The sequence below is a fragment of the Hippocampus comes genome, unplaced genomic scaffold (assembly GCF_001891065.2).
Source record: "Hippocampus comes isolate QL1 unplaced genomic scaffold, H_comes_QL1_v1.1 scaffold26, whole genome shotgun sequence".
Classification (NCBI taxonomy): domain Eukaryota; kingdom Metazoa; phylum Chordata; class Actinopteri; order Syngnathiformes; family Syngnathidae; genus Hippocampus; species Hippocampus comes.
This window is the reverse complement of record NW_017805004.1, coordinates 3513-27175: the sequence shown is the minus strand read 5'-3', so window position 1 is coordinate 27175 and position 23663 is coordinate 3513. Positions and strand designations below refer to the sequence as shown.

The following is a 23663-nucleotide window of genomic DNA, read 5'->3' as shown; positions in this document are numbered from 1 at the left end:
TGTGATCCAGCTGTCCATTTTTTATTGCAAATATCTTTTTTCAGTGTTTCGATTGAGTAGAAGTCATGAGGCAAAGATCAGATTCATAACATATGTAATTTAACAATCACACTTATGATACATTCTCATGATTGTAGTCTCCTTTTAAGCCAACATACAAAGCCCACATAAACATAAGTAAAACATTCATACTCAAAAGAGAAAAGCCTTGAAATATGAACCTTGTTTTTTCCTGATTACAATGAATGTCACATTCAACCTAATATGCTTGGTTGCATTGGTAGCTGAGTGTATTGACTCCATCCATAATGACTTTGCTTGCGGCTGAAATGGTGGACATTTCGCACCCTGCTGGAGACCAAATATAGAAATTGAACGTCCTTGTCAGTGAGACGTTATTCAAATTTCCGAATACTGTTGAGGTGCAAAACATTCAATCATTATTCTGCTTGGAGGCAAAAATAAATACGTCATTGTTATGAACCATAAAATTCTCATCAAATGTATTCTTTTGTTGGAGCAGTTTCAAACGCTTTTTTTTTTAAAGGGAACATTAGCCAAGGCGGTGAAGAAGGGCTATTGGATCTTACTTGATGAGATCAATCTCGCAGCAGCAGAGACCCTAGAGTGTTTGAGTGGACTCCTTGAGAGCAGTGCTGGATCCTTAGTTCTGTTGGACCGTGGAGATTTGGGTAAGCTTGTTTTTTGAAGTGATACTTGAGGTGTTAATTCTGCATGTTTTTGTTCTCCTACTTATTATTATTCTTACATTGTTAGTCTGATTCTTATTATTGTGAATAATAAAAGTTTATAGATGCCTTTGTAAACTAACACAACAAAGTAAGGTAGAAAAATAAAATACTAGTTGTAAAAGTGAATCTACAGTTATGTCAATTTGAAAGTGCTATATCAGTAGTCTATAAGTATGTCATTGCAAATTTAACAGGCATGGTTTTTAGTTATCAAGTATCAAATTGTTAAAATAGACCACAACAAATTGGTCTTGTAGAAGAAATATCTTGCACGAATAATTTGAGTAATGTATCAGTAATATTTTACAGCTTCATCTGTTTTATTTTAGCTACCTCCCCTTGTCTAAATTCACTTCACATTCTCACACACATGCCCATGTTGCTAGCTAGTGTCTAGCTAGCTTGCTAATTGCTAGCTAGTGTCACATGTTGCTTAGTGATGTTTACAGAGTGACCTGTGATGACTATGTTACCATTATTGTATTATCCTTGGGAAGTTCGATACTTTTCTGTATGTCCTTAAATTCCTGTTGGACGTTGACCGGAGTGTCATTTTGGTGATGCACAGTAAATTCATACAAGACTTTTGTAACTCATTCAGTACCAGCCATGTACCTGGGGTTGAATGTGTGGAGTCTGAAAAGACATATAAAAATGTCTTTGGGAGTGGTATGTCCATGGGAATTTGTGAGATGTATCCATCTCTAATCCCTCCTCCGCCATTGACTCCAGCTGCCAACAGTTTTGAACCTGGACTTGAAAGCAGTCACATTTGGAGCTGTCTTCACAGTCCCAACAAATTTCTTCATAAACCCTATTATTGTTCAATGACTCTTTTTGTCCCAAAACACCAACATTGTACTTCAAAACAATCTGGGAAACTTCTGGGCCCAAGTATTCCATCAGTGACTTAATACTTAATGTCTTTGAGTGGAGGCAAAGAATCCATTCTCAGAGTGACAAACCTCACCATGTCTACCAGCTCCACTTTGTCAGCCTCATTTTCCTGCAAATGCCCACAGTAGTACAGTTAAATTTAGAATTTAATATTCCACTACATTTATGGCCTATTTTATTTATTTATTTTTTCTTGGTTTTGCTCTAGCTGCCCTTGTTCGACACCCAGACTTCAGACTATTTGCCTGCATGAACCCAGCTACCGATGTGGGTAAAAAAAACCTGCCTCATGGCCTTAGGAACCGGTAAGGTGGTGCAGACATGTGAACGCAAACAATCCTAACACTTAATTGCGATGAACTTAAACGTTTTATCTCTGCAGGTTTACAGAGCTGTATGTGGAAGAGCTGGATCATGAGGGAGACCTGCGGATCTTGGTTTCAGTCTACCTAAAAAAACTGAATCCCCACCGGAGTGTAATCGATGGAATCATAAGGTTAAAACAACTTCACTTGTGTATTATGCACACATTGAGGGAAAAAAAAATACTTTCCAGTAAAAGTTTATTTTATATCATTTTGGCTTGTTAGATCATGATCCCAAAGGAAATTCTTTTAAGTTGTTTGATGCAGGGCCCAGGGGCTTTTATTTAACCAGGCAGGGAAACAAGCTCCCGAGCTGTTGAGTAGAAGCACCTGTGTTTAAAGCCAAACTATGACAGGTTTTGCTTTCTCTATTTGGATTTTACACCTCTGATGAAACATGAGTCGCACTTCCTAATCACTCGATTGATCACATAGACCAGATATCTTCAATCCTGTTCCTCGAGGGCCGGTTTGCTGGATGTTTTCCCATCCTACCTTGCTGCAACACTTGTGATTCAAATGATCAAGATCGTTATCCAGCTTTGCAGCCCTTGCTGATTATCTGATCTTTTGAATTAGGCATGTTGCAGCAGGGAGACATAGAAAACATCCAGGGAAGTGGCCATCGAGGACCACGATTGATGGGCGCTGATGTGGACGGCTAAAAACACAAAATAAATGAGTAATAATTTTAATTTTACCAATCTCAAATCAGTAACATCACATGCTAACTGATCGATAAAGTAAGATAATGCATGCTTATGACGTATCATTTTTCTATTGAAATAACGTTTAAGTGCCAGCAGTCATACAACTCTTGGACCTAACGTCAATTAGAGGAGGAGCATATTTTTTTTGTCTTGGGGTTCATTCCCAGGCATCCTCCGACATCCCACAGTCCTCGAGGTCCCTTATCCTGCATGTTTTAGACGTCTCCACCTTCCAACACACCCGATTCAAATGATTAGCATTGTTATCAGGCTCCTGTAGAGCGTGCTGATGAATGATCATTTAAATTAGGTGTGTTGGAGGAGGGAAAAATCTCAAACCCTCAAGGACCGGAGTTGGTGACGCCTGCATTAAAAGCACGGCCAAATGTAAGCATTTTATATTTGAACGCTTGACAGCTTTGCGTGGATTTATTTTAATTTGGCATGGCTCAAGTGGCCGCACACTACCGTTGGTGTGTGTGCTCAAATATCAAGAGACATATAATTCAAAGTAAACCCCTTTTTTTGTAGAAGGCAGCACATATCCATCAGACAGACACTTCTACACACGTGCTCCCACACGCGACGACAGTCGAAATGACACAAAACGCACACCGCATGTACATGCCACACCGCCAACCCCGCGCAGTGAGTATTTTAAACCTTGCGAGGCGAAAAAGATAAAACATGATAGATCAGGGGCGCCCAACCTTTTTTGACCGAGGATCGACTTTTCAAGCAACTGACCTCCCACGATCGACCCGCATAGTGCACGCATACCCACATGCATGCCATGGTGAGCAATGGCCATCATGGCCCAGAACACGAACGAAACTGAAAAATAAAGTATATACAAGAGCTTGTGAGTTTGTAAAAAGGAATCACCGCCTACCTTAGTCGAGACCTGACGCGGCGGCACGGGATGCACTTTGGCAGCATCTTCAGGGCAACAACGTCACTATTGTAGCTCACGTGTATGGTTTTAAAAGTTTTCTCTTGAGACTTCTGATTCCCATTCTTTGCCAGTGCCATTGGTGAATTGTACATGAAACAAACTTGGAATGAGAATAATAAAAATAAAAAAGATAAATGACAACAGCTCTAATCGCGAGCTGCAAGTGCAGACTGCTGACCGCTAACAACTTACGGTGATGCAGGTCACGCGCCGCCAAAGGTTAAAGGTGACCTGCTTTGTTGTATTATTTTATTTTTTTTAAATACTTTTTTTGTGAAAGTGAAACTGAGTGCATGCTTATGGTGCAGTGTGCACTAACACAAACATGTAGAATATTGATAACGTGCACACAGACACACATCAATTTAAAAAAAAATATATTTTTCCCTACATCCCTGCGATCGACCCGTGATCGACTTGGGATCAGTTCACAGGCTACACGATCGACCGGTTGGGCACCCCTGTGCTAGATAGTGGCCTCAATGTCTTGTGAGATGGAAAACTCCCTTAAAGCTAGTGGTGCAACAGTCTGCCTGCTCTGAAGCCCCCATCTGTCTCCCACCCACATAAATAGTTGGGGTTTTCACACTCCTCAGGCTGGTGTGTTCTAACCAAGCCTTGTTGCACGAATTAATGAAGACTTCTCGGATGAGAAGCCTTTCGTCTCAAAATTCAATTTTGATCATACCTTGATTATTTTTACGCATCATATTCATGTACTTCTATATGTATGTATAGTTTTTACCTGGCAGTGAGAAAGGAGGCTACCTCACACCTTGTGGACGGGACCGGTCAAAGACCCCACTATAGCCTGCGCACACTATGTAGGGCGCTGAAGTATGTGGCAGCGAACCCATGCAATATTGTGCAGCGCTCACTTTATGAGGTAAGAAGCCAATGAACATGAATTCACCAAATGTACAGTGGTACCTCTACTTACGAACGTCTCTACATACGAAATTTTCAACTTACGAAACCCCTCAACAGGAAAATATTGCCTCTAGTTATGAAAGAAATTTCAAGATATGAAAGGTAAAAATACAGTATGAGTTGCTACTCGCAGCTTTGAGCTTCCTGAACGCAACATACTTATAGCTGCTCTGCCATTGGCTATTACCGAGCATCATCCTGGCATCCCATTGGCTAAGGGGGACCTACCGTATGTGTCATTCACCTCTCGGGCCTTGAGGTCTTCCAATAGGTTTACGTACTGGTAAATGTGAATCCCCTGACAAAGTGTTCACTCACTCTGCTGATGTTTGCCTTGGACATTGGATTGTTAAAAGCTGACAAAACCAGAGGTCCTTTGCTCAGTTGTTGACTAAACACCAGGCAAAAACCAATTCTGAGAGAAAATATGAAGAAGAATTATTTATTATTATTTGTCTCACAATGGAGAAATGTAGCAGTTTACAGCAGCAAAAATTATGAAAAAGAGAAAGTACAAAAACAAAACAAGTATTTGCATGCACACAAAAAAAAAACTATTAAAAAAACAATTTTGAAAAACTAAAGGCAAAAAACGATGAGGGTGCAGTTAAAAGTTAAATGACCATTTTTATTCTTTATTCTTTGTTTTTTACATGATGCACAACTCTCATTTATCGTGCAATAATCTAATTTGTAACATGTATTTGTTACATATTTTGATGCATTTTTATGCTTTAGAAAACATTTATGTCTGAATTTTGGGTGGGGCTTGGAACGGATTAGGGCATTACATGGAAAACGTGTCTCTACTTTTGTAAGTAGAGACACTAGATTCTCTCGTGAAGAAATTTCTTCCAGAACCAATTAATTTTGTAAGTAGAGGTACCACTATAATTGAAACACTAGAATAGTTCACTTTTTGTTGTTGAAGGCTTCAAAGACTAGCTGTCTATTATCTCTGCTTTTATTGACTTTTGTGTTTAGTAGCTCAAGCGCCGGTATCTACTTGCCCCTAATTGTCCACTCACTGAATGTTTGCAGGGTTTCTGTCTCAGCTTTCTAACTCAGCTCGACAGAATGTCCCATCCTGTGGTCCAGAAACTGGTTTGTCAGCACATTCTCAAAGGAAACACCAAGTGTCTCAATCACGTAAGAATTCCGAGAAAGTTATGTACCTTCGCTGTAATGGCATGCAGTCACTGTAAAGGGGAAGATTGAGGCTGATGTTGGGGATTTATTACAGAAGGGACTGAGTAGAATAGTTCCTTTTTACTAATTTACGGCATATTTTTTTCTGACCTAAAAACTTAATAATCATGAAACTGTCTCAGCTTTAGTATATAATTGTTCACGCGGTTTCATTTATATCCAACCTTATTTGCTCTTTATATTTCTTTCAGCCCATTGTGGCTCCTTTAGGCAAACAATGTGTGGCGGTTGAGGGCTACTGGGTGTCACAGGGAGATTTGGAGCCAACTTTGGATCCCAGCTACATTCTCACACCCTCAGTCAAACTCAACCTACGGGACCTTGCAAGGGTGGTATCTGCAGGGTAGGTGCAGCGCATTCATAACAGTGCTTCAGTTTTTGCACATTTTACAGACAAGTTGATATATTTCAAGCCTTTATTTGTTTCAGTTTTGATGAAGAAAAATTGCCGGTGTTTTGCGTTTACTAAGTGTCAAGATTTGGACACGGGAGGCCAGTAATGTTGACATTTGTCATAACATTCAAATTTTGTGAAACATTGCATTTCTTATTTTTTTTGTGTTTCTGCTGTAATCATCAAAATTGAAACAAATAAAGACTTGAAATGTTTAGCTTTGAATGTGTCTAACGAATAACAAAACAAGTTTCACTTTTTGAAACAAATGATTGAAATAAATGAACTTTACTTCGGTATTCAAAATTTTTGGCATGCACCTGTGTGTACACACACACACACACACACACACACACACACAGAAAAAATTAGCTGCTGAATATGTAGGCGGAAGTTGTATCTCCGCATTCATGATTATCCAATCACGAATCACGTTGCGTTTGTGACGTCAAAAAATAATTTCTTTGACATTTTTGACAAAAATAGATCAGTATATAAATTATGAAATTGTAGCATCATTTTTAATTTGGAAAACGAACAGTTAATATTGTTGTAACCTTGTCATATAGCCGTCCGAAAGCAAAGCCTCACAGATAAGCTTCTGATGCCGCATATTTTGTTTTTGTTCTCGAAATAAATGATACATTTTCTTCATGTTTTGACAAGAATTGAAATATCCCAATGCATTATCACTAATGTAAGTATATCTTGAAGGATTTTTAGCTTTACTCACAAAACGCCAAACACAACTGTACGGTATATCTATATTCTCTGCTGTAACACTGTGGTTCTTACCCCAACTAAATGTGCCCCACCCAAAAAAAGGTCAACTAATTATGCATTATTTCTCAACCTCCTTATACAACTTTTGACAAATCATTCCTTACTGATTGGAACCAAATCGTCTGTTGCAAATGTCCTGTGTGCTTCATCCATAACAGAACTCACCCGGTGCTGATCCAGGGGGAAACCTCTGTGGGGAAGACAAGTCTAATCCGTTGGCTGGCTACAGCGACTGGTAACCATTGTGTTAGAATCAACAACCACGAGCACACAGACATCCAGGAGTACATAGGATGCTATTGCTCAGATGACAAGGGCAAACTGGTGTTCACAGAGGGTAAGAGATCAGTTCTGTCTACTGAAAGTCTAAATATGGAGTCGCTTGAAATGTCAAAGGATAGCTGTCGATGTTTAGTCTTTTTCCAGAGCTAGCCACTCATTATTTCAACTTGACTAAAAAAACAAAAACAAAACCACAATAACTCATCAATTCTCTTTTCTAGTTAATCAACCCCTTAAAGCTCCAGCAGGGAATCAGTCGCAAAATGCGAGGAGTTTGCAACTCATTCAACTGTCCGGTGCAGGTTTTAGTCCATTACAACTGAATATTATAATGTAGCTGAACTGTTGTGCTGGATCCTGGATAGTGGGTTATTGATGATCCTCTTGGAACTCCTGACTATGGTGTGCTGTCAGATGTCCTTTTTTTGTTGCAGCACCAAACGAGTGCTGTATAGAACTGCCTGAACTGTGGCAGGCTGTGCTTCCTCAGCACATGTTGGAATTACATCCTCTGCTGCACCTTTTTAAGGATGGACTTGATGTTGGCCTCCCTGTAATTCCTCGAAAATTGAAATTGTCAGCTGTTGATACCAGTCAGCCAGTTCCAGTATGAGGGGCAGCAAGTTCACAATCATCTCTTCCTTAACTCATTCACTCCCAAAGACGTTTTTAAACGTCTTTTCAGACTTGGTCCAGAATTGGCGGGTAATGAATGAGTTAATGAGCCTGCTCAGCTCAAAGTTGTGTTGCCTGCAAACTTCTCAGTTCTGCTCGATGTTTGTTGACACAGAAATCTACTTTTGTCCAGAATCTGTGAGAAGTGGCTGAACTTGTCAAAGTCGAGCTGTGCTCCACTGCTTATTACTGAAGAATGGAAAACATAGAATCAAACTTTTTTGCCTGTTGGAAAAAGAGAGTCTATTATTGCGTTGGGTAGATTTGATGTATAAATAATGGTACAACAGGAACAAGACCCCAAGACACTTACCTCCACTTGGGGCAAGAACTCATCCCCGAACCGGAGAGGGCACTCCGCCTTTTTCCGACTGAGGACGATTTTTTTTCAAATTTGGAGGTGCTGATTTTTATCCCAACCGCTTCACACGTGGCTGCGAACTGCTCCAGTGAGAGTTGGAGAGCCCCGATTGAAGAAGCCAACAGCACCACATCATCTGCAAAAAGCAGAGATCCAACACTGAGGCCACCAAACCGGACCCCCTCAACGCCTCGGCTGCGCCTTGAAAAGGTTATGAACAGACTTACCATCGGTCTGTCGTGGTGAAGAAGGAGCTGAGCCAAAAGGCGAAGCTTTCAATTTACCGGTCGATCTACGTTCCAACCCTCACCTGTGGTTACAAGCTATGAGTCCTGACAGAAAGAACGAGATCCTGGATACAAGCAGCCGAGATGTTTTTTTTCTGCAGTGTGTCCGGGCTCTCCCTTAGAGATAAGGTGAGAAGCTTGGTCATCCGGGTGGGGCACAGAGTCGAGCCGCCTCCACGTCGAGAGGAGCCAGATGAGGTGGCATGGGTATCTGATTCGCATTCCTCCTGGACGCCTCCCTGGTGAGGTGTTCTGGGCATCTCCCAGCTGGCCTGGTAACGCCTTGGGATCCACCGGGAAGTGCTGGAACAAGTAGCTGGGGAGAGGGAAGTCTAGGCTTCCCTGCTTGAGCTGTTGCCCCCGTGACCCGATCCCGGGTCAGCGGTAGAAAATGAATGGCTGGATAGTGGTAGAACACAATTGTCTGTGGGTCTTGAAAAATCAGTCAAAATACTCTGAACTGACTCTGTGAAAATGCCTTTGAATGAGTCAATAATGGTGTGTTCGGCTTAGTAGACCTGAGTGTGTGCTAAATACTGGACCTGTGTGTGTTTAATACAGAGGAAATACACCACGAGGTGTAAACCAATGGTGAGCCTCAAAAACAGGAAGACCAGATTTGAGTTTGCCAAGAAACACCTAAAAGAACCTGTGCAGTTCTGGAACAACTTATGGACAGATGAGACACAGACCAACTTGTACCAGAATGATATTCATTGCTTCACAATGCAGATGGGTTCCTCGAACATACTGTGAAAGCAGCCAAATCGTTTTTGAAGGCAAAGAAGCGCTATGTTCTGCAAAGGCCAAGTCAGTTACCTGACCTGAATCTGATTGAGAATGCATTTGACTTCCTGAGGACAAAACTGAAAGTACCCAAAGAACAAGCAGGAACTGAACATCACCAGATATGAAACCTCGGGTCTGGTGATATCCATGGGTTTAAAATGTCATCCTGTCATTGATTCCAAAGAATTTACAATAAAATATTAAAAAGTGACTGTTTGATCTATGATTTTTCGTTGTTCAATTACCTTTGTTCCCTTAAAAAGTTGAAGGCACTTATAAACTGTTGTAATTCCTACAACCCTTCACTCGATTTGGCTGTAATTTAATTTAAAGCTCAGGATGCACTTACAATCCATTGTACAAAGCTCAAAATATTTTCAATGTCCAAATAGTGATGGAGCTGACTGTCAACGCTGCTTGTATTTGAATCACTTGCAGGCATTCTCATCGATGCCATGAGGAAAGGTTACTGGATCATCCTTGATGAATTGAACCTGGCCCCCACTGATGTTCTCGAGGCCCTCAACAGGCTGCTAGATGACAACAGGGAGCTTTTCGTTGTGGAGACACAGGAAGTCATCAAGGCTCACCCAAGATTCATGCTGTTTGCTACCCAGAACCCTCCTGGTCTCTATGGGGGTCGAAAGGTATTCCATGAAGATAATACTGACAATTATGGCCAAATTTATTGGTACCCTGTGCTTCTGTCACATAATACAACAGTTCAATGGTTGCAATTACTTATTCTTTGCTGTTCACGTTTATTTCACGGGGTTGCTTCGGGCGGAGAAAAGAAGGGGTTTCTCCTCTTCCAGCAGGGAAAAAAAAAGTTTGAACATCACGAGGGTATGTGGTGACCTGTGGTTATGTTGTCTGCAAAATTATATCTTGGTTGACAGTTCAACTGCTACTAGGGTCAGATATTCATTTTCAGTAAAAGGGAAAATGGAAGAATTGCAAAATGTTTAGTTTTTTTTAAATCCGATGCACCTATCCCTTGTGACAAGAAAAGTCTGGTGAGTGTCTTGAGAACGTTTGACAAACCTTCCAGTGATAATTTTACAGTTTGAGCCCTGCGAGTCCCAGGGACTCGGTGATCAGAAAAATATGAGTCCCATTATGCATTTAGAGAGTCCCAAATTTTGAATTCTGAAATGGTCTACTTATTCAATTGCATATGATAATAACACAAACAACAACAATATACATTTATAATAGGTTTATTTCTTCTAAACAAATGCTATAAAAATTTTAATAATTCAGGCATACAAGATTTGTTGAGAAATAGGTTCTTATTTCATCCCATGGTTCAATCTTTGAGTTCATAAATTCTCCTGTCTTTACTCTGCTTCCAATGATGCAAGGCTTTCTCAAAGTCAATTTATCATCGCAAACAACTATCCAACTTTAGCTGCTTCCTCTGTGATATCTCCGCAATCAACCAACACTTGTACGCAACACTTGTTTTAACGTTACACAACTTGGCAATCGTCTGCTTCCTGCGAGGTGAAGGCCGATCTCGCCAATCTCATCTAGCGAGAACGGAAATCTCGTCACGAGATGGCTGACCTTCGTGACCTTGACCTTGTCACGTTGTGGCCCCATTAGGTCTTAATTTAGAACCCTGTTCATGTTTGCCTCTCGTTTTCCTCTAGGTTCTCTCCAGAGCATTCAGGAATCGCTTTGTGGAGCTGCACTTTGATGAGCTACCTAGCACAGAGCTGGAGACCATCCTCCATTTGCGGTGCAGCATGCCTCCATCGTACTGTACGAAACTAGTCAAGGTCATGATAGATCTACAGGTATGTCTGTTTTAGTGGTTGGTTCAAATAAGTGATAGCTCATAATCTGCAGAGGCCTGATAATGGCCCTGATCATTTGAATCAGGTGTGTTGCAGCAGGGAGAGATGGAAAATATTCAGGAAAGCGGCCCCCGAGGATCGGGGTTTGAGACCCATGAAAGATCCTGCGCGTTGTTCGGGTTTTCGACGCAGCGCATTTTGCGCCCCGCGACGGTCGGGTTCGACGGACGTTACCGTCCCCCGGCCGGCTCCGACCGCCACGTTTTGCAACGATCCGTCGGGCGCCGAGGATTGGGGTTTGAGACCCATGATTTATTGTATTGGAGCACCTCTCAAAAAATACAAAAACAAAGACACCTCGATGTCTGCTCCCCAAGCTGAGTGGAGTCCGAAGATCCCCCAACAACCATTCTTCTTATAATCTCAATTCTCAACGATGGAAAATAATTCAGATTTTTTTTCTTCTTCTTTTCCTCCCCCTCAAAATTGCGATTGTGATATATTTTTGCGATTACTTTTTCAAATGTATTCTTCAACAAAGAATCTTGATTACAACAGACTATCACTGTGTTATCGAATACAAAAATAAAGGCAAATGTAGCATTATTTAATATAAATGACAGTTTATCTACTACAATTACAGGTATAAACTTACTTAACACTTTGAGGTGCAGTTTGGCAAACCTTCACCATGTCAACATAATTCTGCCACGTAGGTGTGATGTAAACTTAAGTACAGTCATACCTCCATTTTCGACCATAATCCGTTCCAGAAGGCTGTTTGAAAACCGATTTGTTCAAAAACCGAAACCATGTTTCCCAATATAGTCAATGAAATAAATTTTAATCCGTTCCAAAGTCTAGAAAACAACTTTTTTTAAAGCTTTTTTTTTTTACACCATAAACTGTATACACATGTAATAAGAGAGCAGGTAATATGTAAAATACTGTACAAACTGTACAAACATTTTGTATGTTTTATTTTTATCAATTTTAACAAACATTAACATTGTAACATAAAAATTAAAGTAACATCTCTCTCTCTCTCTCATCGTGACAATTGTAGATTACATTATTTTACACCTTGAACTCATAAACCCTAAAGTAATGGCTGTAACTATGGACTCTCTCTGCAACCCTACGCTACGGTATGAGGTAACATCCTCCATCCATTTTCTGAACCACTTTATCCACACAAGTCTAGTCTCGTCCATATTAAAATTTTGCTGGGGAAGATATTCCTCGGCCTTGATGAGATTTTCGAATTGAATTTTAAACTTTTCGGCAGCTTCCTTGTCTGAACTGGCTGCCTCCCCATGACGAATCACGGAGTGTATCCCACTTCTTTTCCTAAACTTTTTGAACCATCCTCTGCTTGCTTTAAAATCAGACTCTTCAGGAGCAATGCTAGGATCCTTTTTTTCTTCAAATCTCCATACAATTGTCATGCTTTGCCACAAATCGTATCTTGGCTAAGACTGCTAGCTGTTTCTCATTTATGAAAATAAGAAAAAGTTTCTCCACTTCCTCTAATATTTGTGGCCTTTTTTGCTAAACACACGAGACTGTATCCCATGTTCGTCTTTGTTTTTCATGTTTCTTGTGCAAAGCGTGCCTGTTAAGTCCAATTACCCCATGGGGATGAATAAAGTTTTCTGAATCTGAATCTGAATCTGAATCCTTTAGCCACATCATTGACTTTAAGATGGTCATTCTTTTTTAGGATGCTGCTGATCGTTGATTTCGGCATGTCGAACTCCTTAGCTAACACAGACACACGTACACTTGATTCACATTTCGCTATCAAGGCTTAAATTCAATAGTTTTGCGCACTATTTTCCTCTTTCAACAGCTTTACGACTTCCACTTGCTTTATTTGGTGCCGTGATACACAATGCAGAAATAACAGTCCGATTTGCATAGCTGTCAATAAACACGATGCTTTTTAAAAAAATCTTTATTGAACACGTCCGCTGACATTGGACGCTCTTTTTTTAAAAATCTTGATTGAACACGTCTGCTCACAATGGAACGCTACACGAGGAAGCGTCACTTCCTCGTTTACCCGAGGAAGCGTCACTTCTTTGCGTAAGGAAGGCGAGAGGAGTCAAGTGGCGCATTTAAGTGCGCTCAGTTTGGTCGAGAACCGATTTTCGGTCATAATCCGAGGCATCAAAAACTCGAAATTTTTGGTCGAAAACCGATTTGGTCGAGAACAGAGACGTTCAAAAACCGAGGTTTGACTGTAGTATTAACCCTTGTTTCTGGAGCTTGATTGGAGCTGAAACCACTATTTGAGCAGTACAGCATTATATAGAGGTTTCTTTGTGCTTGTTGGGAGCACCCCCTTTGGCTCTAGCTCCACTGACTGTCCTGAGCAAGACTCATCTCAACTCTGAGCTCTTCTAAAGCTGACAGAGGTCGAAAGCCAGCTCAAAATGTGAAATTAGCGCTCCACGTCGTTTTCGTATACTGCCACATTGTCATGAAATTGGTCCACTCTTTTGAGTCTGCTTTTGTGGCTTTCTTTCCAATTGAGCAAACGAGTCACCCAGCGGCACCGTGAAACATGCTGGCATTTCTTTTGTGCTCAAATGTTAATGTGAGGTGAAACTTGGACAGGCCACAGAATTATAATTGCCCCTTGAAATCTGAAATCATTACAACCTTTATGAGTGCTTTTTACTTGTAAGGAAAATATTATGTTTACTTGCTAATGATCGTCGATTGCATCGGCACTGCACCTTTCACGTGTTCCATTATGCGATCTTTCTGTTTATAAATGGTACCGATGGTTGAACGATTCATGTTGTGTGCACGTGCAACGCTCTCCATTTTCTCACCCGCATCAAGCTTCTTTATTATTGCCACTTTCATTTGAAATGAAATGGCTTGCCTCTTCTTTACACTTCCACTCTCAATAGAAACCTTTCGCTTTTCACCAACCATATTGAATAATGGATGCACGAGATATTTAACAACTAGGCAGAGGAAGCCGGATTCGGGGTGGATGCTGGGCGAGCTCTCACAGCGCCTCACGTCGGTATTAGCGGCGGAAAGAAGCACTACACCTGTACTGTACTCGGAAAAAGGCGCGCAATACAAAATCTAACTTTTTCATTTATTTTTTGACATACCCGTAAAAATGTTCGTATATACCGTTGTTCGTAACTCGCATGTTGGTAAGTCGGGGAGCATCTGTATATCATTTTTGTCCTGTGAAAAACATATGTACATTTTGTCATATTCATTTTTTTTACATTATTGGGGAGTCCGTGTTTCACTACTCGTTTGCCATGTGTCATTCTCAAATTTATTGAAATCTGTACACAATGCAAATATGTTTGTCCTCATCTTGAGAAGCAAGCGCTGCCCTCATTTTGTTTGCATCATCACAACATCCGGTTTCGGCCGTGTTGTTTCTGGGACTGTGAGTCTTTTGGACCAAAACCGAAAATGTACCTTGGGGCAATTTTGTCCCAAAATAGCTGCCCGAAAAATTTATGTGAACGAAAAGCCATGATGTGAAGTAATAGCGATGATGATGATGATATTTTTTAACTTGATTCTGACCAGTGATGCCATTCCTGCTCTCTCTCTGCAGTCAATGCGCAGAGGCTCTTCTGTCTTTGCAGGCAAACATGGCTTCATTACTCTCAGAGACCTGTTCCGCTGGGCAGACCGCTACAGGCTGGAAGAGCAGACTGAGTGTATCCCACTTCTTTTCCTAAACTTTTTGAACCATCCTCTGCTTGCTTTAAAATCAGACTCTTCAGGAGCAATGCTAGGATCCTTTTTTTCTTCAAATCTCCATACAATTGTCATGCTTTGCCACAAATCGTATCTTGGCTAAGACTGCTAGCTGTTTCTCATTTATGAAAATAAGAAAAAGTTTCTCCACTTCCTCTAATATTTATGGCCTTTTTTGCTAAACACACGAGATCCTTTAGCCACATCATTGACTTTAAGATGGTCATTCTTTTTTAGGATGCTGCTGATCGCTCCTTAGCCAACACAGACACACGTACACTTGATTCACATTTCGCTATCAAGGCTTAAATTCAATAGTTTTGCGCACTATTTTCCTCTTTCAACAGCTTTACGACTTCCACTTGCTTTATTTGGTGCCGTGATACACAATGCAGAAATAACAGTCCGATTTGTATAGCTGTCAATAAACACGATGCTTTTTAAAAAAAAATCTTGATTGAATACGTCTGCTCACAATGGAACGATACACGAGGAAGCGTCACTTCCTCGTTTACCCGAAGGAGCGTCACTTCTTCACGTAAGGAAGGCGAGAGGAGTCAAGCGGTGCATTCAAGTGCGCTCAGTTTGGTCAAGAACCGATTTTCGGTCATCATCCGAGGCATCAAAAACTCGAAGTTTTTGGTCGAAAACCGATTTGGTCGAGAACAGAGATGTTCAAAAACCAAGGTTTGACTATATCATTTTTGTCCTGTCCTTGACATATGTCCATCTTTGTCATATTAATTTTTTTTACATTATTGGGGAGTACATGTTTCACTACTTGTTCTCCGTGTGTCATTCTCAAATTTATTGAAATCCGTACACAATGCAAATATGTTGGTTCCTCATCTTGAGAAGCAAGCGCTGCCCTCATTTTGTTTGCATCATCACAACATCCGGTTTCGGCCGTGTTGTTTCTGGGACTGTGAGTCTTTTGGACCAAAACCGAAAATGTACCTTGGGGCAATTTTGTCCCAAAATAGCTGCCCGAAAAATTTATGTGAACGAAAAGCCATGATGTGAAGTAATAGCGATGATGATGATGATATTTTTTAACTTGATTCTGACCAGTGATGCCATTCCTGCTCTCTCTCTGCAGTCAATGCGCAGAGGCTCTTCTGTCTTTGCAGGCAAACATGGCTTCATTACTCTCAGAGACCTGTTCCGCTGGGCAGACCGCTACAGGCTGGAAGAGCAGACTGAAGCCTCTCAGGACTGGCTTCAGCATTTGGCTGATGACGGTAAGGCTTGTCAAAAATGTCTGTGTAACTTTAATCTATTTCTTATGTTAATTCAAAACCCCCAATCAACTTTTTCCCCCTCATGTTCAGGATATATGTTGCTAGCAGGACGCGTTAGAAAGCCCGAGGAGGAGGCCACCATCCTGTCCATCCTCGAAAGGCACTTTAAGAGGACCGTGCACCCAGAAAACCTGTTCTCTCAGAAACAAGTCAACAAACAGTTTAGTGAGTAATTTAATATAAGAATTATGGGAGCATTTACTTCCCCGCTTATATATCTGCATGGGTAGAAAGCATCAGTCGTGCCACTTCAGGCCATATTCTTTATTCAACTGTCCATCCTGTGGACAGATCCCTTTGTTGATAGCATTGCTGGAGTTCCAAAGGATTTTCACCATGTGGTATGGACACACAGCATGAGGAGGCTAGCTGTGTTGGTTGGACGATCACTTCGATTTGGCGAGTCTGTGCTGCTCGTCGGGGACACTGGGTAAGGTGTTGCACATCTGCCTTCCTTGACATTTTGTGTGTTTCCAAGCATTCAAACGAGGGTGTGCATCTCTCTAATAAAAGACAATTACAGAGTAGTTATGTGTGAGTCGGCAATTTAGCGTACACAGACAGGTAGGGGCTTCTGCATTAGCATCGCTGGTGAATGCGAAGTTATTAAGTTTCATCTCGATAAAAATTTATTGTGAGGTACTATATTGTACTGTTGAGTTCTTGAGGTGATGTATTGAAGATAAAGGTAACAGTTTTTTTTTCCCGTAATTTCCTCAAATATGTGCAATGCTCCTTAATGCCACACATCGGCCTCTTTCTTTTCAATGCGTGCGGGTGAGAGTGCTTGGAAGGGAGTCGAGACAGACAATCGTCTAATCGTCTGTGAATCTGCAAATGTGTTGTTAGGAACAGTTTAGTAACATGTTCTTCATTATATTGTTTTTTTTTTTGTTTGTTTTTTTTAAACATATTGTGACGTTATGGCGTTATTAAGAGGTGGACTGGACCCACTGAAAGCACAGGTCCAAAACTCACCGCCCGTTACTGCATTTGACTATGACTATGAATTAACTTGTCCATCCATCCATACATTTTCCGATCCCCTTTATCCTCACAAGGGAGAGAATCAAAATGTCCTTTCACCAGTGGATCAGAGACGTGTTGCTCAAAATGTGCACACATCGGCTACAAGCTAAGTTTCAAAGTAAACAAGAAGCTGTAGCATCCATTGACGAAAAAAAGAGATTGGTTCACTTCTCCTGTCCCATGTCAGTTCGCTTCAATTCCAAGTGGCAACTCTCAGTTCCAAATACTCTCAGTTCCTCTCTCTTCAACCTCACACACACACACACACACACACACACACACACATTTATTTATTTCTTTATTTTTTCCGGAATTTTCAGAAAAGTCCACTTTCATCTCTGATCTCTCTAATAAAAGACGATTACAGAGTAGTTATGTGTGAGTCAGCAATTTAGCGTACACAGACACAGGCTTCTGCATTAACATCTCTGGGGAACGCAAAGTTATTAAGTTTCATCTCGATAAAAATTTATTGTGAGGTACTATATTGTACTGTTGAGTTCTTGAGGTGATGTATTGAAGATAAAGGTAACAGGTTTTTTTCCCGTAATTTCCTCAAATATCAAATATCTTTCTTTTCAATGCGTACGGGTAAGAGTGCTTGGAAGGGAGTCTATACAGACAATCGTCTAATCGTCTGTGAATCTGCAAATGTGTTGTTAGGAACAGTTTAGTAACATGTTCTTCATTATATTGTTTTTTTTTTTTTGTTTGTTTTTTTTAAACATATTGTGACGTTATGGCGTTATTAAGAGGTGGACTGGACCCACTGAAAGCACAGGTCCAAAACTCACCGCCCGTTACTGCATTTGACTATGACTATGAATTAACTTGTCCATCCATCCATACATTTTCCGATCCCCTTTATCCTCACAAGGGGGGTGCTGGAGCCTATCCCAGTTGTCTTGGGTCAGTAGGCGGGGGTGGCCACCCTGAACCAGTTGCCAGTCAATCGCAGGGCACACAGAGACGAACACCCAACCACAATCACACTCACACCTAGGGACAATTTAGAGTGTTCAATCAGCCTGCCATGCATGTTTTTGGAATGTGGAAGTCCAGAGTACCCAGAGAAAAGCCACGCAGGCCCGGGGAGAACATGCAAACTCCACACAGGAAGGCCGGAGCCGGGATTGAACCCATGACCTCTGCACTGTGAGGTCGGCGCGCAAACCACTGGCACACCGGGCCGCCGAATTAATTTGGCAGGACAGTAAATTTAGTATTTCTTTCAGACGTATTGCTCCAATAAAAGAAGATTCGATGCGTATCGAGTCATATTTTAAAGATTCAGTTTAATTTGAAAAATTTAAAATCGATTTTGTGATTGAAATTGTTTTGTATTACACCCCTAATTGAGACACATCGATCTTCAAAATGGGATGCAAAGATTTGGGAGAAAGCAAGCTGCGGGTGGCATGGTATACTTCATTGGCAGAATTAACTTGAGACAAACTACACCTCCAACACCGCACACATATACAGTACTAACATTTAAAAAATTAGGTTCAACATAGCAGCAGCAAGGCTATTACCACCCACAACTACTTAATTACGGCACTGCTGGAAAACCATGAACGTTGGATATCACACTATATTAAAAGATGAAATACACCCTATTTTATATAGTGCTTTCACAACAGCTGCAGCTGTCACAAAGCGCTTAACAAAACAGTTAACATAAAGTAAAATAATAAACACAACACATAGCATAAAAACATGGACAGTCGCGCAATCTTAACCACTTTTCCCTCATACACTTTGTTGTTTGAAGCAGTTCTAGATGAAAGAGGAGAGAATCAAAATGTCCTTTCACCAGTGGATCAGAGACGTCTTGCTCAAAATGTGCACACATCGGCTACAAGCTAAGTTTCAAAGTAAACAAGAAGCTGTAGCATCCATTGACGAAAAAAAGAGATTGGTTCACTTCTCCTGTCCCATGTCAGTTCACTTCAATTCCAAGTGGCAACTCTCAGTTCCAAATACTCTCAGTTCCTCTCTCTTCAACCTCGGCCATCCATCCAGCTGCACCAAAGCAGACTTTCCAACAGCGCCGACATCTCCGCTGAACAAAACGGGGCTGTGACAGATGCTGCCCATTACAGGCGCAAAAAACACAGGCTGCCCGGGGCTGTCCAGCACCGACAGTCAAATGGCGCCGACATTCCTCACAGTCAAAATCAGTGCTGGTACATGCGTGCTGCCGAGAAGGCGCAACCACCAAGCACAGATTCTTCTCTTTTGACGAATGTCGTGGCCAAAAAACGCTGAAAACAATCCACATCAGTCCCACACGACGTAATAACAAACACCATGTGACAAAACAAAAAGACAAAAATCATAACAAAAAAGCAAGGCTCTTGAAGAGCACTTGGCGACAGCTGCCCACTCGGGCGACATCTTGGGGAGGAAAAAAAAGATGTACACAGGGCCAAACAAATATTTTTAAATAATTTGAAATTGAAAAAAATAAAAATAAAAACTACTGTCCGAAGATGGCCGAGATACAATCCAGCATGCTTGCAATACTCATAGGGTAAACGGTTCAGATAATTGATGGGTGGATGGGAAAAAATGGAAGCCATATGAAGGGCAAAATTCGAGTAAAAAAACAGATTTACTCCCCTTCCATGAAATACATCATACCTGGAGTGATCATTGAAGCTTTCCACGTGAATGTAATGACTTTTCGAAAACTGAAGCATGACTTTTGACCTGAACCAAAATTTGATTTAAAAATCTCATTCCTCAACTGATTTGTTCGTGACTTGCCTGATTTGTGAGGTGAGGTGAAACTATGATTGCACAAGTCATGCTCATGTCTCCTTCTATCCCCATCCCCTCTGCCTCCCACACACTCGCATGCTCCCCCACAACTTTTTCAGGTGTGGAAAGACTACAATCTGCCAGTTGTATGCTGCTGTGACTGGGAAGAAGCTTTTTTCTGTCAACTGCCACCTTCACATGGAAACATCAGACTTTCTGGGAGGGTTGCGACCTGTCCGACATTCCTCTCAGGTACTGATGCACAGTTAATTTTTGAACTTATAGATAAAAACAGAACTATTTTTCCCTCGTAGCTTATTTGGCTTGCTGGTTTATTTTCAAACAAAACAAACCCCATATGTGTTGAACTATTAAAAATTGTCTTGTAGCACCACCTCAGTAGAAAACATTTCAGTGTGCAATGCAGCATAGGTAATGTATGTTGAGTGTGAAGCTCAAATCGACGTAGAAAGCTACGTCAAGTCTAGCATAGCGCAAGCTCGCTTTAGCCTTACAGACTCCACACCTGTTCTTACAGGCTCGCTAATGACCTGTAATACGCCCTGCTCTGATGTGGATTGTCATTGAATGCTCAAACTGTAAAACTAGAAAGAGTGATGGTGCCATCCCAGTTAGGTCGAAGGCCATCCAACAGCAGGTCGGGTCGGTCTCAGAAAGATGGCCATTTATGTACAAACCGCAGTCCCTGTTCGCCACAAAAGCTAGCCAACTAACGAGTAATCTGCTAAACCTCTCACCATTGCCTCTCGCGGGTAAGGGGCCAGAAACAATTCCTCGATGTCGACTCATCTTTCTGGCGAGATCAAAAGCCTTTGCTATCACGTTCTTTGTGATCTCTGATTGTCTCATCCTAGTGTTGTTGGAGCCGAAGTGTATAACTATATCTAAGTAGCTAATGTTATTAGCCTTCCGCTGTTGTCTAGGCCTATTGTGTGCCAGCTTCCTAAGGTTAGCTTCAACGTCAGGCGCTATGGCACCAGGTGTTCGAGAAGTGGCGTCACTATTTCTCAGATGTTTTTTTTTTTTTTTAGATCAGTTTGCGACAATTTTGTTCTGCTTCCCATTTAACATGGGTCCAATTCCACTGTTGACCGCTTGATGGTGGCACACTAGTTTGGTACTGTAATTTTGAAATACGAATTAATTGCAATGGAGGGGGATAATCGTAAAATGTGAGCATTTCAACGCTCGGGCAGCAATTAAAATTCCTCTTGTCACGTTTCTTTTCATTACAAAATTTTACTTCAATCGAAAATGAAACCAAAATGCCTCTTTGCCGTAGAAAATCTTCCTCCATTCCAATCGGGTATGTTTCTAGATAAAAAGTTTAGCAATTATCTGCAATTGGCTGGCAACCGGGTGGGATAGGCTCCAGCACCCCCCTTGTGAGGATAAGCGGATCGGAAAATGGGCTTTAGCAATTACAGTCATATTTGAGCAACAGAAAAACATTTGTTCAGGTTATAGATGGTTTGCATTGCTTCCAAATGACCAACCATGATTAAAGTTTCTGACCAAGCTTATACAGTACACAGGACAATTTTTTCTAAGTATTCTCCTCCTTTCCAGGAAGAGCTACCTATTCTCGAACCTGCATGTCCCTCCGTGATTGCATTATTTAGTGTCATCAATGTGCGGATTATTACTTAATGGATATATGAAGACATAAAATTGATGCGAAATGGCTAAATAACTAACCTCGTGTATGGTTACAGGCTGACGGTGATGAATGCAAGTTCTTTCAGTGGCATGATGGGCCCTTGGTTTTGGCCATGAAAAACGGTGGGGTGTTCCTCATGGATGAGATCTCCTTGGCAGATGACTCCGTTCTTGAGAGACTAAACAGGTACACAAAAAACACACAGTCCGACAAACACTCAGTGTACATTCTTGCTATGTTTTGTTTTTGTTTCAGAGTACAGTGATCCCTCGCTATTTCGCGGTTCGTTTATTGCGGCTTCAGTGCATCGCTGATTTTTTCAAACATTCATCTTTTTTTTTTCCCCCATATACATGGAGTACAGTACTGTATATGTTGCTCTATGTGACTCGCTGTTGTTTTGCAGCTTCTCGCAGACCGTTTGCGGACTTTTTGCGGACTTTAAAAAAAAAAATATATATATATACATATACACGTGTGTGTTTATTGGTTGCTACTTCGCGGATTTTTGTTTATCGCGGGTGGTTTTGGTCCCCATTAACAGCGATAAACGAGGGATTACTGTAGTGCCAATTGTCATGAAGTTGGGATGGTGTATGAAACGTAAATAAAACCGAAATGGAATTATTTTTTTCAACTGAATACACTACAAAGACAAGATAAAAAATGGGAATGGGATTGTTCTTCTTTGTTTTTGTTTTTTTCTTCCAAACGGATAATGGATGGAATGGATGTCACATTTTGAGTTTGAAGCCTGCAATAAGGTCCAAAAAAGCTGGGTCAGGGGCAACAAACGACTGGAAAAGTTGATGAATGCTCCAGAAACATTTGTTTTGTGAACAGGTTAATTGGAAACAAAAGAATTTCATGATTGAGTATTCCAAAAAAAAAAAAAAAGCATCCCTGAAAGCCTCGGCTGTTGACAAGAAAGGATTGGGTGAGATTCATCACTTTGTGAAAAAATGCGTGAGCAAGTAGTCCAACGGTTTGAAAAGCTCTGAACGTACAACTGAATATTTGGATTTCATCTTCGGTCTGTAAAATCATCAAAAGATTCCGAAAAACCTGGAGAAATCTCTGCATGTAAGCTGCAAGGCCAAAAAACAACATTGAATGCCTGTTACCCTCGATGCCTCCAGTGATGCGAAATTAATTCTATGAGTGCTGTTGATATAAAATGTCTTCCAACTGAAATAGTGGCACGTTTGCCATTGTTAAGCAACCAATGAAAAAACTCTAATGAAGCGCTCCAGTTAGCGTAAGGTTTTTAGCCTTCGAGAGCTAACTATGGCCATCGAGGACTACGAAGCATCCTGTGGCTGGCTTAAAAGTTCATTGCATGCCAGGAAGTATTTGTTATTGCTAGATTCAGACGAGGATGGATGTTGCGTTGCTAAAATGGCTACAAAACAGACATTTGGATGTCAAGCAGCTTAGACAAGAAGAGCTCTGATGCTGGAAGAGAGGGTAAACGTGATCAAAATGAAAGACGGAGCAAGCAAAATAAGACATCCAAGAAATTGATGTAAGTGAAAGTGAAAGCTGATCGTAAATTTCGCAATTTCTTTCCCATTTTTTTCTTTCTACACTGACAATATGAAGTGTCAAATAAGTGTGTGCTCATACTTATGCACTATTGGAATAAAAATAGAGTACACATACGTTTCTGTGTGCGTGTACACATACGTTTGTGTGCGTGGGGTTCTCTATGCTTTTGTAATCTGACATGTTCAATCAAGATTATATAATGGAAAAAAAGTGGAGTGTGGGTATGAGGATTGTGCCTTCTTTTTTTCTTCAATTTCTATTCCGAACATGATTACAGTAATCGGAAATGTAGTCGTCCGAAAAGGCTCGAACTGTGAAAAAAGTAGCTTTAGCGAAAATGCTGTAGAAATACAACTGGTCACAGTTTGAGGAAAAATATAATTCACAATTAGTCATA

At 41.0% G+C, this 23663-nt stretch overlaps 1 protein-coding gene across 1 annotated transcript in view; it reads left to right on the top strand.

Moving 5' to 3' along the window:
* LOC109509189 (midasin-like) overlaps positions 1-21940 on the top strand; it is a gene marked incomplete at its 3' end in the record, with an annotated part of 44638 nt that extends 22698 nt beyond the window's left edge. Inside the window, exons 18-32 of the mRNA XM_019859079.1 lie at positions 548-692; positions 1858-1954; positions 2032-2145; positions 4418-4565; positions 5651-5758; positions 6010-6161; positions 7154-7332; positions 9828-10036; positions 11045-11191; positions 14796-14899; positions 16013-16182; positions 16273-16407; positions 16534-16672; positions 20157-20289; positions 21774-21940. Coding sequence (XP_019714638.1) covers positions 548-692; positions 1858-1954; positions 2032-2145; positions 4418-4565; positions 5651-5758; positions 6010-6161; positions 7154-7332; positions 9828-10036; positions 11045-11191; positions 14796-14899; positions 16013-16182; positions 16273-16407; positions 16534-16672; positions 20157-20289; positions 21774-21940 — 2147 coding nt within the window. The remainder of the gene's footprint in view (positions 1-547; positions 693-1857; positions 1955-2031; positions 2146-4417; positions 4566-5650; positions 5759-6009; positions 6162-7153; positions 7333-9827; positions 10037-11044; positions 11192-14795; positions 14900-16012; positions 16183-16272; positions 16408-16533; positions 16673-20156; positions 20290-21773) is intronic.
* Between the last annotated feature and the right edge of the window lie 1723 nt (positions 21941-23663).